Source organism: Lutra lutra, chromosome 9 (assembly GCF_902655055.1).
Source record: "Lutra lutra chromosome 9, mLutLut1.2, whole genome shotgun sequence".
Classification (NCBI taxonomy): domain Eukaryota; kingdom Metazoa; phylum Chordata; class Mammalia; order Carnivora; family Mustelidae; genus Lutra; species Lutra lutra.
The window spans coordinates 55,346,694-55,364,281 of NC_062286.1; the positions used below are offsets into that span (position 1 = coordinate 55,346,694).

Consider the following 17,588-nt stretch of genomic DNA (forward strand, 5'->3'; position numbering starts at 1 on the left):
CTTCCTCAACCACCCCCTTGAATAAGGGGTGAGCTGACATTCCTGCTCTTCCTTGGTACAAAAGAGGATTCCAGGAAGGAAGGCGATTTATTCCCCATGCAACCTCACGCCCACCAAAAAGAGAATTTTGTGGTGTGAAACTAGGTGGCAAAAAGGTACAAAATATTCTTAAATCTGGGATTCTTGAACCGGGATGTATATGTTTTATCTAGGAGGAGAGGTAGACATTTCCTCTAAATCTACATTAACAACAAACATGTGCTACAAAGGAACAGACATTACTTTTCAAGTTGTTTTAACTGGGTGCTCTCCTTTTTAATTGGCATTTTCGTCCTATGTATGAGAGTATAAAATTAAACACGGTTTTTAGTTCACATTAGTCAGTATAATCATGAATAAAAGTGTGGACACTTTGAGGTTATACTTCACTGGCATATCTTCAACAACTACAGGAGTGGTAATTTGTTTCTTCTGTCACCCTTAAATCTTTAAATATGAAAAAATGGCAGTGACCAGTCCTTTAAGAATAAGGTCAATTCTGGGGAGCTGGGTGGCCTCAGTTGGTTAAGCAACTACCTTCAACTCAGGTCATGATCCTGGAGTCCCGGGATCAAGTCCTGTATTGGGCTCCCATGCCCTGGTGGGGGAGTCTGCTTCTCCTCTGACACTCCTCTCTCTCTCTCTTTCTCTCTCATTCTCTCTCAAATACATACATAAAGTCTTAAAAGAAAAAAAAAAGATTAAAAAAAAAGAATAAGGTGGATTCTGGATATCACAATGATCTGGAGACTCTACACATAAGGTTTCCTGGGATATTTCAAACTTCTTAAAGATTATCGTGGAGACATTGAAGCTTGAGGCTGTTTGTGGTCAAATAGGACTATAAACATTCTTCTTAAAACTTTTTTTCTCTTGAATTTGCTTTCTGCTGAGCTATTAATTACTATCTTTGCATTCTTCCTTTTTTCCTATCTCTAAGATTAAAATTTGAAGAGTTCACTTTCAACCTGTTTTGAAGTTGATTTCCTACTCCCATCCTAACCTGTACTTCCAGCTCCTACTTAGATGCTCCCACGGGGATCTCTCTCAATCACAACTCAGCATTCTTTTTTTTTTTTTTTTAAAGATCTTATTATTTATTTGACAGAGAGAGAGAGAGCACAAGTAAGCAGAGAGGCTGGAGCAGTGGGGGGGGGTGGGGAGCAGGCTCCCTGCTGAGCAGAGAGCCCAATACGGGGCCTTGAGCCCAGGACCCTGAGACCATGACCCGAGCCGAAGGCAGAGAACCCACTGAGCCACCCAGTGGCCCCAGCAAATCAGCATTCTTAAATCCAAACACATCTTTCTCCACTCAGCACCCAAATTTTCCTGATTCGTTTCTTTTAATAACATTATTTTCTGTCATCCAAACTAAAATTGGTCATCTTTTTTTCTTTTTTAAGATTTATTTACTTATTGAGAGAGAGCATGAGAGGGGAGAAGGTCAGAGGGAGAAGCAGACTCCCCAGCAACCTGGGAGCCTGAAGAGGGACTCCATCCCGGAACTCTGGGAATCATGACCTGAGCGAAGGCAGTTGCCTTACCATCTGAGCCACCCAGGGCACCCCAAATTGGTCATCTTTTATTTCTTCTCTCCTTGTTCCCTACATCCACCAAGTTGTGTCAGTGCATTTTTGCTTCAATGTTTTTCTTACTCCTTCCTTTCCTTTGTCATTAGTACTTCTCATTACCTCATGGATGGCTGTTATTGTTCTTGTAACTGGGATGTCTTAAGTATGTCTCCCTCCAACTTAGCTGACATAAAACTCCCCAACAGTCATCTTTTAGTTGCTAAGTTTCCAGGAAAAAGATCCACTTGTTAAGCTATGTCCTTTGTCTTTCACTTACCTAGTTAACTAAGAACATGTATACTTGCTGCAGGACTATTTGGAACCTGGCCCCCTCCCATACTAAGCTTTACACCAAAACTTAATGAAAAGAGACAAGCATAATGATTATTATACTTCTTTTTTGAACCTTAGGGCAAAAACCTGTATACTAAAGGTACAGTTTAGGTTTGCCTCTTTCAGTGGATTCAGAATAGACTAGTTTCAGTTGTCAGAGATGGAACCTGCTAACATGTCTTATTTTATGCAGTATACACAAGGCTGAGAGAATATAAATCGTGTTTATCTGGGAGATCTGTAGGATTGAGAAGGACCAAGTAGACTTGGCCCTTGTGTCTCACTGCTTTGGTCAGTAACAGAGGCTAACCAATCTTTCACAGTGCCTAGCTTTTGAATTCTGAGTTAGGTTCATAGTACATACTTGTTGAATGATGGTAGCTCCTAAATTGGCTCAAATCTTCACAAAATTAGGGCGCCTGGGTGGCTCAGTGGGTTAAGCCGCTGCCTTGGGCTCAGGTCATGATCTCAGGGTCCTGGGATTGAGTCCCGCATTGGGTTCTTTGCTCAGCAGGGAGCCTGCTTCCCTCTCTCCCTCTCCGCCTGCCTCTTTGTCTACTTGTGATCTCTCTCTGTCAAATAAATAAAATCTTAAAAAAAAATCTTCACAAAATTATGGGTTATTCTAAATCTACTGAATCCCGTATAAGTCAAATTCTTTCTTGGTATTTAATCCTCAGTCAAAATGAGAATTTAATTTTCATTGAGTATGTCCAAAGGACATACACACCAATGCAGTTACAGTGATTACCTCTAAGAAGTGGAGTTAAGGGGGAGGAATTTTTTACATACTACTTTTAAAAAAATGAGCATATCTTAATTTTATGATGAATAATTAAAAATAATATACCTAAAAAACAAAATGACACCATTTTAGCTTAGGGAGTTTTCCCTGTTTTAGAAGGTAACATACTAGTATATAAATAGCAACATAGATAACAAACTTAAATAGCAGAAGAAGCAGTGTTATTTCTTGGTCTTTCCTTGACGCATTCACCGTATGAGACAATTTGTTATGTTTTAGTTACTTTTCTTTGTTCATCTGGACACAAAGTAGATCTTAGAAAAAGAGAGAGAAGGATGAGACCAGAGGACCGAGGACATGTCTCTGAGCCTCTTAGAAAAGATGCACCCTTATCATGGAAAAATAATTACCACAAGAATAACACTCTTATGTGAGAAGCGTCAACAGACTGCTTTAAAAACTACAGCTTTTTATAAACTATTCAAAAGATTTGTCAATAAGGAGTTTCTGACCACTCAGAAAACATTATCTCCCCGTCTTTCATACACAAAGCCTCAGGATTATCAAAAATTTGAAAAGGAATATAATGGGTTAAATAGTTGCAAAATGTTTTCTTCACTAGCCTTATCACACATCTCCCATTGGCTCCCCCCGCCCCGCCCCCCAATACACTTTCTTCCTTATGCTCTTCCATTTCCCATTACAGCCTGAATTTTCTGGGAATGCTAATTGCCACCAAAGTAGATATAGCCCTACTAAAGGATAAGTGGGCAATCTATCTTCGAATGTGTTTCAAAACAAACACTGGGCACCCCGTCAAACGGCAGCTTGGAGGGTTTAAGGAAACATACAGAACTGGGTGAGGAAGTCTTTTGCGGGAGTGGGAAGCAGTCCTTCCACTCAGCTGTTTTGTGGCTCCTCAAGCCTCAAGCTGTAGCCAGCTTTGGCTCTTCTTCCCTGCCTTTCCAACCTGGCTCCTGACCCTGCCAGCTCATACTGGGGTGTGGGCCTGCGGGTGCCGCACCGGGGTGACAACAAACAGTCTAGATGCGCCGAGCCATTTTGTAGTGGGTCCAAGTCGGTACACTGATGCAAAGATAGGAATCCTCCTGAGTAAACGGATACTCTTCTAGCTCCAGGGCTCGGATATTCCTCTTTTTTTGTTTTGTTCTTTTGTGCGGTGCCTGGGTGGCTCTGACACCTTAAGGCCGCTCATCTGCGCTCCTCCCCCACGAGGTTCCTACTCCTGGAACCAAGTACGCCTTCGCCACCAGCTCGGGCACCCCTCGCACTTCCTCCTCGCACTGCACGGCTCGCATTCCTCTCCTCCTCCCGATCCAGCTTCCTCACACCTGCCCGCCTCCAGCCACATGACAGGAAGGGCTCCGCCACGCGACGTCACCGACGTCCGCGCCCCCCGTCCCTGTCCTCCCCTCCGCACCGCACGCAAAGGGCGGCCCACGGTGGGGATGACGCGGGTCGCGCGCTCCGCGATCCCCAACCAGAGCTCGCCAGAGCACCCGGGCGGCCGCCGCGGAGCCCGCGCGCGGGTTCACCGGATGGTGCGCCACTCGCGGAAGCCCCGCCCCCCCGCCGGCCTCTGCGCGCGCCCCCGCCCTCCGCCCCGCTGCGCTCCGCCTTCCCCTCCCTCTCCCGCCCTCCCCCTTTTTCGTGCCTTGAGGTTGCGGGTCAGCGCGAGCCACTGCAGTGAGTCCGTCACGGCTCCGGCGCGAGCGCTAGGCTGAATCCCACGAGCCGCCTGGCCCCCTCTTCCCCCTCCTCCCCTTCCTCTCTGCCTCTCTGCCTCTCCCCCTTTCTCGCTGTCTCTCCTCCCTCTCTCTCTGTCTCGGAATCTCGACCTTAATTTCTCTTCTTCCCCGCCCGCTCCCGTGTGCCCAGTCACCCGGCCGGCGCGGGCCCCGAGGCACCGCCTCCCTTCCCCCAACCTGCACCCCCTCCCCCGCGGGCGTCCCGAGGGCCGCAGCCGCCACAGCCCAGCGCAGCTGGGCCGCCGCCGCCGCCGCTTCCTGCGGGAGCCCCTCTGAGCGCCGACACTCTTCTCCTCCCGCGCGAGCCGCCGACCGCCGAGCAAAATGGTGAGACCTTTGCTTCCCCAATGCACCATCCCTCCTCCACCCGCCGCTTCCAGGGCCGGGGGCGGGGGCGAGCCTCGGTACCCCCGGCCGGCTTCCCCCAGTGGAAAATTCGAGAGACCCGGCCCAGCTGGGGCCGCGGAGGGTCCAGGAGAGCCCTCAGCGGCCCGGGTGCGTTGGCGGCCGGCGGCGGGTGGAGGCGGTGGGCCGGCTGCCTGACAGGACCGCGGGGCCCCCGCGCCCGCCCCCGGGCCCCCGCGGGGCGCCCCTCCGCCTCCTCCCTCCGCGCGCGCCGGCCTCGACCCCTTCCTCCCCGGCCTTCCGCCTGGCCCTGGCCCCTCGTCGCCCTGCATTACTTCTTTCCGGACCCTCCTGCACATGGAGCCCCCCTTCCACTCCCAGACTCACTCCTTCAAGTTCGGGCACATTCCAGAATTCTGGGGAAATAATACGTGGTAAATGGCTTTTTATATAAGACCCACTTTCTCTCCAGAGCTGTTCTCTCTCCCACTCCATTTTCCAGCAGTGAGTCTTTGCAGGAAATCCTGCCACTTACTTCTACCCTCTCCGGTTAGTATTTTGGTGCTGCTTGCAACCTTATGGGGTTCCTTTCGCCGCTGCTTTTCTCTCTGCACTGGCGAACTGGAAAGGTCCAGGTGTATGTTCCTGAAAACCGCAGTCTCTAACTCGGTCTTTGATACATGGGGATACTTGTTTTCAACGCTTCCTTGCTGTCCACGGCTTTTCGTTTTCTTTGTTACCTTCCAAAGTCTCTCTTGTGGTTGTTTTTGAATCATGGCGATTTAAATTTGTCTTTCCTTACCCTCGCGTTAATCCCTAGGTAGAATTCATTGCTGTAGTGTTTCAAACCGACGCTAGGGGTGTGTCTCCCGCCTCTGTCACTGTAGCCAAGAAATCAACGACGCCCTTTTAGCCTGTTACCTTACCGGTTCCCTCGCCCCGGGTAGCTGCTGCAGTTTCCTCTCTGCAATCGCGAATTGTATGCGTAGTAGGAAAAGTTCGCAGCCTCTTCCATATGTATCAGATATTCAGACATGTGATTTGGTTGTTAAGCTTTTTCCAAGAGTCTTCCAGCAGTTGTCAGGAGATTTTTTAGACCGATTGTTTGACGTTGGGTAATTTCTTGGATTGTATTTCACCCTGTATGTAGAATTTAAGTGTTTCAAAATAGAGCGGTGGATTAGCAAAGGGAGAAATCCTGTTGACGGCAACTTAAAATCAGTTCGATGGGATTGGGAAGGAACAAAGTGAAACTAGAAAATTCAAGTAAGTCAACTTTTATTTAAAATAGAGGGCAAATGATTAAGTGCACTTATCAGTATACTTAAAATCCAGGTTATGAAGAAACTTAATAAATGATCAGTGAGTGATATATGGAGGAAGTTTTTCCCTGCCAACTTGGGAGGCAGCTCAGAGACAACTTTGGCCCCCAAAGTTAGAAAACTTCAGTTTTTCCAGAGTACAACAGAAAACAGTTAAGATCAAGGCCATTAATAGTGCAGTCTTTTGTTGGCATAGTTTTTTTGGAGTTATGAATTGCACTTGAGTGCTTTACTGCCACTTCCTTATACATATATTTTACTCGAATGTCAGGATCTTGAAGATCTTTGAATGATCTTTGACCATTGCAGTGCATGTTTTTACCAGCATTTGTAAACAATAAGTTGTGAGGAATAATGATCCAGCCTTTTGTTGCTTACGTGTTATACATCAGAATGAGCTGGTTTCCAGGTGGGTTTTTTTTTTTTTTTCCTCCTGTAGTGTCCCCTCAGGATCCCCCCCACCCCTTTTTTTGACCAACAGATTGAATTTGGGAAATCCTTTTTTAGCTCTTAAATTTACCTTCCTCATACTCAGTGTTTTCTTATTTTAAAAGAATATTCTAAGGTTTACCTTTTGATATTGTTTCCTTCTAGGTCATTATTTCCCTCTTTCCAGTTTTCTTTTCCGTATTTTCTGATTTACTTTTCCTTCTTTCTTCTGCCATTCTCTCAATACCATTTCAGGACCTAGTTAATTTGTTGTGACATTGGCTTCCCAACCTTAGAATTATTTTAGTCTGTTGAATGTAGCACTGGTTTGAAGGTATCAAGACCATACCTACAGGTCAACTCTGCTGTATGGGATATTAATTAACTCACATAATTTGGGCTTTGGAGTGATCTGGTTCATTTCTCTAGTTAATTGAGCCTAGAATTCTGAAAATTTTCACTCCCTTTGGAAAACTTTATTATAACTCTTACTGAGTATCATGACCATATTGACAATTTTGTCAGTGTGTTTTAATTTATGAATTAACTTACGAATATCACTGATTAATTCAAGTAAGGGGTTTAGTAAAAAGATTGGATTGAATTTACCAACAGTCTTTTCCGATGGTATTTATTTTAGTTGCTATGTTAAAAGTAGTTTTTTACCTGAGAGTTAAGTCTTTCCCTCCCTCCATCTCTTTTTGAATCTTAAAACTGCTGAGCATGCAGGTGGCATGAAGATTTTACATACACAGACACACACCTGAGTACCGAGCTTCTAGGAATATCCACCCCCCCTCCCAGTTGTCTGATAAAATTGTGTATGTTTATTGAAGTAAATAACTAGATGTCTTCACAATTCTTTTCTCTGGGTAGGAATCTGTATTTTAGATAAGAGTACTTCAGAGTTACTGCCATGCAGAAAAAGAATAAATGATTTGAACAGAAGAATGTTTGTTTAGGTCTGTATGATTGAAAAGTCTCCAAGTAATTTTTGGAGGAGTAAATTTTGTAGGGGTGTTATTTTATTTTATTTTCTATTTATTTTAATTAATTTTAAAGACTTTATGCATTGAGACAGAGTGAGAGGAAGAAGCAGACTCCCTGCTTAGCAGGGAGACCTATGTAGGGCTCATCCCAGGACCCCGAGATCATGACCTGAGCCGTAGGCAGATGCTTAACTGACTGAGCCACCCAGGCCCCCCTTTAGGAGCATTTATAGAAACTTAGTTAACTTTTTGTGCATCAGAAATAGTCTTCACCATGTACTTAGTATAATTTAAAAATAGGATTTTATTTTGGATGCATATATCAATATGGTGTGTAAGTAATTGGCTTTTTAAAAAAATTTTCTTAGGAAAACCTTTAATTTTATAAATGATGTTTTTATGTCTTTGTGTTTTTAAACTTTTTATTAATTATTTCCACAATCTCAGGTGCCAGAGTGGCTCAGTTGGTTAGGCATCTGCCTTTGGTTTGGGTCCTTATCCTGGGGTCCTGGGATGGAGCCCGCACTGGGCTCCCTGCTAGGCGGGGAGCCTGCTTCTCCCTCTCCCGCTCGCCCTGCTTGTGCTCTCTCTCTCAAATAAATAAATAATAAAATCTTTAAAATAAAATAATTTCCAATCTGTAAATAGAATTCAAAACATTTATTGCTGTCCGTGATACCTGCAGTTGGAGTTGCATACAACGTATTTTAGTTCAGATTCTGTGACAAAGGCTGTATAGCAACAACAAAGTAAACAACCTCTGTATTATGACCTGTAGAATTAAAATTCACAGTAGTCATGAGAAGAAAATTTCTGTTCATTATGTCCCATAGTGGATGAGAAAATTAAAAGGGCATAGATTGGAAGGTAAAGAAGCTGAGGGTCAGTCAGCAAAGCAAAGTGAGGGACAGATAACTGTGGGTAGATCAGGCATTGTTCTAGGTAGTAAGGCAAGCAAAAGTACACGGCAGTATAAGGAGATCAGCTTGGGCCAGGAGAATTAAGCAAGTCAGACCATGGGCCCAGAGGCTGGTCAAGCAACAGGGATTCATTCATATCACAAATACTTGTAGCTTTTGTCTGCTGTTCACTGGTTACTGTGCTTGGTTGTTGAAGATATTAAAATGACTAAGGCAGGTTTCCTATCTTCATTTAATTCTGGAAAATAATCAAATGCTAGTAGGTATGAAAAAAGTTAGCCCAAGTTACAATATGAGTAATGCACACAAAGCCTGATAGACATTGAGGAAGGAGCAAGAACAGTTTTATCTGGGATTAGGGAAAGTTTTATGAAGGAGGTGAAAATTAACTTGGGTCTAAAAAGGTTATTAAGATTGCAGAAGGCAGAGTTGGAGGCATCTAGGAAAAGATTCTTTAAAACCTGGAGAGAGAGAAAACATTATTTGGAGCACTGATACTTGGAACAGCATTGTCAGCATCACCTGGGAACTCGTTAGGTCCTACCCAGACCAGCTGAATCCAAAACTCTGGGGATGGAGGCAAGCCATCTAAATTTTATAACTTTCCAGGTAATTCTGTTATATGCTAAATTTTGAGAGCCACTATTTAGAAAATAGCAAGGAATATGTTTATTTAAATTTTAATTGAGTACCTGTTAACATACCTCACACTGACTGTACAAACATAAGACACATTTGTAATTTCCAAGGAACTTAATTACATGGAGCAAACAAACAACTATGCATTGTGGCCCTTGCTATTAACAAACTAAACGCGGGGTGCTTGAGTACTTAGTGTAGGGGTGGGGTGCCTGGCTGGTTCAGTCAGTGGAGCATGTGACTCTTGATCTTGGGGTTGTGGGTTCAAGCCCCACACTGAGTGTAGAGATTACTTTAAAAAAAGAAAAAAAAAAGTACGTGGCAGAGGAGAGGTTTAATTCAAACTGGGGTGAGGATGGGGCAGGGAGATAAATGGCATCCAGAAAGCTTTCTCAAGAGAGAGATGGTGTCTGAGCTGAGTCTTTTTATTTTTATTTTTATTTTTGGAACAAGAACCAAATTTTTTTTTTTAAATATTTTTATTTATTTATTTGAGAGAGAGAGAGACAGTGAGAGAGAGCATGAGCGAGGAGAAGGTCAGAGGGAGAAGCAGACTCCCCGTGGAGCTGGGAGCCTGATGCGGGACTCGATCCCGGGACTCCAGGATCATGACCTGAGCTGAAGGCAGTTGCTTAACCAACTGAGCCACCCAGGCGCCCAAGAACCAAATTTTTTATTCATTTCTTGTGTTTGAAGAATTCCTTGAACACATCCTTTGCCGGTATCCTTTGCCATATCCCTTAACTACCACATATCCCTTAACTACCACACAACTGCAGCCAGCCACTTCATGGGGTTTTTCCATCTCTGTCTTAGAAGCCTATCCATTTTAGAAGCCTATCCATTCATCTTGTTTCTTCTGTCATCAAGCTTGATTAGGTTGATTTGGTGTTCAGCACAAAGGGCTTCCACCAACATGATATACATAGGCTCATCACAGTTGGATTCAAGTATACAAAGATGGGCTTGGTGCTTGTCTAAGTCTTTGGCAGCTTTGCCAGTTCCATGTGCTAGGCCATCGTGGATGAAGGCAGTCTTCAGCACCTCTTGTAAAGCAGTATTAACATCCATTACGCCTTCAGCAGCAATGTCTTCCTTGGCTATGGTGCCATGGCGGTGGATTACGAGTGTAGCTGAATCTTGACTGCACCCAAACCTCTGGCTCTGCGAAGCTCGAAGCTCGGTGGTGGCAGGGAAAGAGCTGAGCTGAGTTTTAAAAGGATGAGTATTTAGCCAATGAGAGAGGTGGTCTAGATAGAGAACTTTATGTTTAAAGCCCTAGAGGCATAATATATATAAGCCAGTTCAGTATGGCTGGAGGGTGGAAGGTTAGGGTGGAAAGGAGAAAGAGGGTGGTCAGTTAGATTGAGGCAAGATCATAGATGAGTTTGCATATCATATGGAGGAGTTAAAATTTTTTTCCTAAACCAGTGGGAAACTATTATTTTTCAGCAGGAGAATGACATTGTCTCCTTTGTCTTATTAGAGAGATCAGTCTGGTGGCCATGTGGATAATAAAATAGGATAAATGAATATAGGTATATTAACTGGGTGGCCAGTTAAGAAATTGTTTACAGTACTAATGTGAGGACTTAAAACACTATAGGAACAGTGGAAATGAAGAGGAGAGACCAGGTATGAGACACATTCGGAAGGTAGAAGATAGGACTTGGTGACTGTTGGATTGTAGGAAGAAAAGGTGTGTACAGTGTGTGGCTTCTGGCTTGGGTGACTGGACAGATGATTGTGCCATCCATTCAGCAAATATTTATTGAGCACCTAATGGGTAAGATTCAGTTCTATAGATATAAGAAATGTTGTCCTGTCCTCAAGAAACTTGCAGTTTTCTGGGATGACTGTCGTATTATCTCCAGCATTCTCATCATTTGGTAATTAATACTTGGACTGCTGTATTGCAAGATTCTGTAAGTTCAGTAGGATAGAGCGCTATGAAATATTAACGCTGCTTACTGCATAGATATTGTGGCCTAGGATAGAGGAGACTTGTTAACCTGAAGGTAGGAAGAAGTAATGTATGTTAGAACAGTGATTCTCAGTGTGAATCCTGAACTGGCTGCGTCAGCATCATTTGGGATTGTTTCACAAATGCATGTTCTGTGCCTAGGAGGTGTTGGAAAAGGAGATATGATGGAGTAATGTTGATTTCTGTTTTGGACATGTTGAATTTAAAGTAGTTGTGGGTTGGAGCCCCTGGGTGGCTCAGTTGGTTAAGCGTCTACCTTTCTGCCCAGGTCATGATCCCAGGGTCCTGGGATGAAGCTGTGTGTGGGGCTCCCTGCTCAGCTGCGAGTCTGCTTCTCCATTTTCTTCTCCCTCTGCCCTTACCCCCCTGCTCTTTCGTTGTCTCTCTCTCAAATAAACAAAATCTAAAAAAAAAAAGAAAGTAATCGTGGGTCATCTAGGTGGAAATGGCGAACAGGTAATTGGATCTCTGTGTCTGGAGCTCAGAAGAGAAATCTGGATTAAGATTAAAGATTTGAGCATTGTCTGTCCAGGTCTCTTAGTTAGTAGTTAAAGCCATGAAACTGGATGAAATCCTATGGAGAAAGAATGTAAAATGAGAAGAGGGTAATCCCTAACACTGCATATAAGAGGTAAATAGAGGTTAAGCAATCCCCAAAGGTTGTCTGAGAATAAACTGCCAGAGAGTGTTGGAAAATTAGTAGAGTGATGTCAGATTTGAAGGAGTCAGCAGTGCCTAGATATTACAGAGATCAGGAAAGAGAAGAACTTAAAAGTTTATCTTGGAGGCTTCAGGAGAGTTCTGGTGACCCTGGCAACAGTACAAGAAAACATCGTTTTGTACTGGTAACAAGAAAAGCCAGGATGCAGTGAGTTGAGGGATGAATGGGTGGTCAAACATTGAATATAGATATTCTTTAAAATTTTGACTAGAAGGAGACCAGATAAAAGCTGTGGAGTTTAGGTTTGAGGAAGACTTTATTCTGGAGTAAAAGGAATAGCCTGGAGAGAGGGAGTGTGTTTGAGGATTCAGAGGGAAAAGATGGAATTGTTAATAGTTTGAGGTTACCCAAGAAGGTAGGATGAAATAGGACTCTCCTTAGGCAATTTAAGAGATTTTTTCTTAAATCCGTTAACAAGAGAGGGAAGGAAATAAAAATGAAAACTGTTACAGAGATTGTAATCTTTAAGACAGAACTTCACTTAAATCCTAGGTAATAGAAATTAGATTGCAGGGGAAAGTAAACACTGAGAATGCAGAGGCCTTGTCTTTGTTTTTTCATTGTTCTATTACAAATACATGTTATATATATATATATATATATATATATATATATATACTGGATATTAAGGAGTGTTTAAAGAAGGAATATGTGAATGAGTAAGTGGAATAAACTAGTGAGTGCTGATGAGACAGTGGAGGCAATGAGTGTTAGTTCCTTTTCTGAGACATTTATTAAAAAAAGGTTAACCTTACTGGTTTACAGTTGGGGTGAGTTCTATTTAGGATAGCAGATGTTGTATTCTTTATTTTCAAAGATTTCACTTATTTGAGAGAGTGTGAGTGGGAGAGCACAAGCTGGAGAGGAGAGGCAGAGGGAGAAGCAGACTCCCCGCTGAGCAAGGAGCCCAATGTGGGGCTCCATCCCAGGACCCTGGATCATGACTGAGCCAAAGGCAGACACTTAACCAGCTGAGCCACCCAGGCGCCCAGATGTTGGTATTCTTTAGATTTACGAGAGAAGCCCACTCGAGGGAGCCATAAGAAAGGATAATTAATGGAATGAGTCCTAGAATGAGTACTAGAAGTTACGGAAAGAAGAGGAATAACAGGAAAGAAGGGGCATCAAAAGAGAGGGGGAAAATATCGAAGAGTGAGGTGAGTAGGCCATGGCAACAGATAGGTTTAATGGAGTTCATGGGTGGTGGCCTAAATTCTCTCAGTAATTCAAGATAGTTTGAGGCAAGATCATCTGAAGTTGAGATTAAAGGCTGAGGCAAATGAGGTGAGATCGAGAGAGAGGAGTATGGAAAAGATTATAATCCTGATTTGGGGGAGATTTGATATGCAGTTAATAGGGTATTAAGTAAATGTTATTAAATAATAAGTGGACACAGGAGTGAGCACCAATCGGTCAGTGACCTAGGGAATGAATCTAAGAAAAAGGAGTATTAAGAAGAAAAGAGGTTAATACTTTGTCAGTGTTTGTTTTAATACCTTCTGACGAAGTTACATAGGTCTAAAAAACCCATTTTCTGAGTACAGATTTTATATAAGGGGAAATATAGTTGTAGATTGATATTCTTAAATTTTTTTTGAAGTTGTAAAGACACTGTTAATACATTTGCTTAAAATTCAGTTTATACCAGAAGGTATAAAATGGCAAGTGAGCTTCTTCAGGGCACACCTTTTTCTTGTATTGATCACTGTTGAGTTTCTTGTGTACTTTAACGAAAGGGAGGGTTTTGGGGGGGGGGGGTTGTATTCTTTTTTACCTTTTTTTAAAAACTTGGGACAGTATATGGATTTATTAATTTCTTTATAATTTAGTTCTTATTTGAAAGATTATAAAGGTCAACTTTAAAGAGATTTTAACAATACCATGCTCTAGTTGACTCATTACAGTTAGTTTTATTCCCAGGTTTTTAACTATTTCATTGTAAGCATGACTTGACAATTGAGCATAATTTTTTGATCAGGTAGCAGTTTTGTAATGACTGAGTTTTAACAAGGTTTTAACTATGACAGTATTTTGCAAAATTACTCTTCAGAGAGAAAAAATTTGTTTAAGTAATTTCTCCATGCAATGTGGGGCTTGAGTTCATAGCCCTGAGATCAAGAACCACCGCTCTAGGGGCACCTGGGTGGCTTAGTGGTTAAGCCTTTGCCTTCAGCTCAGGTCATGATCTCAGGGTCCTGGGATCGAGTCCCGTGTTGGGCTCTCTGCTCTTCGGGGAGCCTGCTTCCTTCTCTCTCTCTCTCTCTCTGCCTGCCTCTCTGCCCACTTGTGATCTCTCTCTGTCAAATAAATAAAATCTTTAGGAAAAAAAAAAAAAGAAGAACCACCGCTCTACTGACTAAGCCAGCCAGTCCCCCAAGAAAATAATTTATTACAAAATTTTTTGTACTTACTTTTTCCATTTATCACCTTAGTAAGTGTTAACAAAATGAATAACCATTTCTTAAAAAGAGAAAATGATCTCCAAAGTGTAGTCTATCAAACATCTATTCTATTTCAGGCTTGCCAGATTAAAATTACTTCCTCACTTTTATACTTCCAAATAAACCTTTTATTCAACAGCTCACATCTACTCTCCTTTTCTGAATTTTCTCCTTGAACTCCCATACCTTTTTTGTGGTCATGAGTTGACAGCTAATACATAGATCTGGCACAGGAATAAATTTGAAATGAGGTATAACTAATACGTTTCTGGATTTGTCTTTGGTTTTTATAATCTTGTACTATAAAAATTTTTTAGACATTTGGAGATTTCTATAGGAAACCTTTTAAAATTGAGCACTGAAAATTCATCAATCCATAGGTTCTTATAGGTTCCTTCCTTAGAGTTTTGTTTTGTCACTTAGAGCCCTTTGTTAGGGGTGTTACAAGGAGGGCCATGTGATAATCTATTGTTATCCCAAAAACATTTCTGTGAGATTGACACTTTGACTTGTTTTGGTAGCATTATTAAACTTATCTGTACTCTAACCAGTTCTCTTTTGTCTTTTGTAAATAATACATAGTATTAATTTTTGTGTGTGAGAATTAGCTATGCATTTTGAAACCTAAGTACAAGACTGTGAAGCATAGCAACCTACAAAAAAGATCAGATCTTTATCATTGGCCTTAATGGAGGTGTTAGCAGTTTTATTAATCCTTAATCTGCCTAGTCTCAAGGCTGATACATATATATTTTTTATCCTTTCTGCCTGAGTGTGATGCCACAAGGAATCTCCTGTTACAGGCGTGGAATAAGCTGGCATCCTGTAGTATTATTTACTTGTGAGGCAATCTTTAATAAAATTTGGAATGTCAGGGGAGGTGTGACGTCATTGCCGCGGGCGGAGGCGACGGTGTCTGAAGAGAGACTCCGCGTGCTGGTTGCCCACTCTGGCCTCTTGGCTTGGAGGCAAGGAGCATATCTGCCACTGTCCGCTTTCCCTTGGTGGTCCGCTCACAACTAGTCCCACTGGAGATGGCAGACGACCTTGGAGACGAGTGGTGGGAGGACCAGCCTGCAGGAGCAGCCAGCAGCCCAGAAGCATCAGGTGGTGAAGGAGGAGGAGACCCAGAAATGCAGCAGGAGACAGCTCCAGTACCAGCCCTGTCAAAGAAGACCAAACAGCCTAAAGAATGTTTCTTGATACAACCAAAGGAAACAAAAGAAGATGCCACCAAGACAAGGAAGAGAAGAAAGAAGAAAATTACAGATGTTCTTGCAAAATCAGAGCCAAAACCAGGTACCCCTGAAGACCTACAGAAACTGATGAAGGACTATTACAGCAGCAATCGTTCAGTGATTGAATTAGAAGAACTAAACCTACCAGACTCCTGTTTCCTCAAGGCCAATGATTTGACTCATAGTCTCTCATCATACCTAAAAGAAATCTGCCCTAAGTGGGTAAAACTTCGGAAAAACCATAATGAGAAGAAATCAGTCCTGATGTTGATTATCTGCAGCTCTGCTGTCCGGGCCTTGGAGCTCATTAGGTCAATGACAGCATTTAGAGGGGACAGCAAAGTTATGAAATTATTTGCAAAACACATTAAGGTCCAAGAGCAGGTAAAGTTGCTGGAGAAGCGTGTGGTGCACCTGGGCGTAGGAACACCTGGGAGAATTAAAGAACTCGTTAAACAAGGTGGCCTTAATTTGAACCCCTTAAAGTTTCTTGTTTTTGACTGGAACTGGAGAGATCAGAAGTTGAGGAGGATGATGGACATTCCCGAGATAAGAAAGGAGGTTTTTGAACTTCTGGAAATGGGAGTCCTCAGTCTATGCAAGTCTGAATCTTTGAAGCTCGGCCTTTTCTAAGTCTGGGTCCTAATGAAAATTCCAGTTTTTATGGTGGGATTTGCATCTCATTTAATAGCTCTGGAATATTGCAAGGACTCAGTAAATATCAGCTATTGTTTTATTATGTTAACTGGATCACCCTATGAATCACTAGAAATTTTTGGTGGAGATTCTTTGACAGAAATGAAGCTGTCCTTTGCCAACTTCTCTGTATAATAAAGTATCACCAGCTTGTGTATGAAAAAAAAAAAAATTTGGAATGTCAGGAAAAACAAGTGCTAATAAGTAATAAGGGAAGTCGTGATTTTGCATCTATATATAGATGTATCTATATTATATCTATATATAGATTTTTATATCTGTGTTGCAACTGTTTTCCTAACAAATGGAGTTTTATGAATTATAAACTAACTCATAATAGTATTTTTCAAATAAATAATGAATTTATGAACAATCAGAGTACTTAAACTCTGTTGCCTTGTGTGGCTGTCACTATCTTTACCATCATATTTCTTGACTCTTTTATGACTCTTTTTTTTTTTTAAAGATTTTATTTATTTATTTGACAGAGAGAGATCACAAGGAGGCAGAGAGGCAGGCAGAGAGAGAGGAGGAAGCAGGCTCCCTGCTGAGCAGGAAGCCCGACACGGGGCTCGATCCCAGGACCCTGAGATCATGACCTGAGCCGAAGGCAGTGGCTTAACCCACTGAGCCACCCAGGCGCCCCTTTTATGACTCTTTTAATGCTCATTTTCTTATTTTCAATATACTATAGTCTAGATTTGTGATGTGCTATTTAGTAGCCACATGTGATTGTTTACATTTTAATTAAATTAATTAAAATTAAATACGATTATAAATTCGGTTCTTTAGCCACATTAGCTATATTACAAGCATTTGGTGGCTCCTTGTGTCTAGTGGTTCCTGCATTCATGCAGATATAGAACATTTCTGTCTGTACAGAGCAGAAATTTTTATTAGGTAGCACTGGTCTAGAATGATTATGTATCTGCAGTTCACTGAAGAGTTATTGTGTTGGCAGTAATCTTCTAATACCAGCACGGACTTGGGAGTTGGAAAGATTTGAATTTAGATTCTAGTTCTGCCATTCATTGGCTGTGTGACCTTGAATGAATACCATAAACTCTTGACCTTATTAGTAGTGTAAAATGGGAATAAGAGCACCTCAGATTGTGGTGATAATAGAGAGTGTTCAGAAATCCAGTTGGTACTCTTTAAATGTATTTAGTTCTTCATTCTTCTTACTTGAGTTTTTGGTAATGTTGGAACTTGTTGGAAACTCTTGGAGTTCTTTCCTTTTTGGCATCTGTGACATTTTCTGCTAGTTGCTGTTCTACATCTCTGACGATTTTTTTTTAAAGTTTTTTTATTTTTATTTTTATTTTATTTTTTAATTTATTTGACAGACAGAGATCACAAGTAGGCAGAGAGGCAGGCAGAGAGAGAGAGGAGGAAGCAGGCTCCCCG

The 17,588-nt window shown here is 42.1% G+C and overlaps 2 protein-coding genes and 1 pseudogene across 2 annotated transcripts in view; 2 read left to right on the forward strand and 1 right to left on the reverse strand.

The window, feature by feature from the left end:
• Positions 1 to 4,331: 4,331 nt before the first annotated feature.
• Positions 4,332 to 17,588, forward strand: part of DNAAF10 (dynein axonemal assembly factor 10) — a 101,351-nt gene continuing 88,094 nt past the window's right edge. The window contains 1 exon segment of the mRNA XM_053447884.1: positions 4,332 to 4,784. Coding sequence (XP_053303859.1) covers positions 4,782 to 4,784 — 3 coding nt within the window. The 5' untranslated portion in view covers positions 4,332 to 4,781.
• On the reverse strand, positions 9,779 to 14,226 carry LOC125108809 (40S ribosomal protein S12-like; annotated as a pseudogene).
• Positions 15,154 to 16,353, forward strand: LOC125110064 (uncharacterized protein C3orf26 homolog). Its single transcript, XM_047747213.1, has one exon. The coding sequence runs from the start codon at positions 15,282 to 15,284 to the stop codon at positions 16,116 to 16,118; it is 837 nt and encodes a 278-aa protein (XP_047603169.1). The 5' UTR covers positions 15,154 to 15,281; the 3' UTR covers positions 16,119 to 16,353.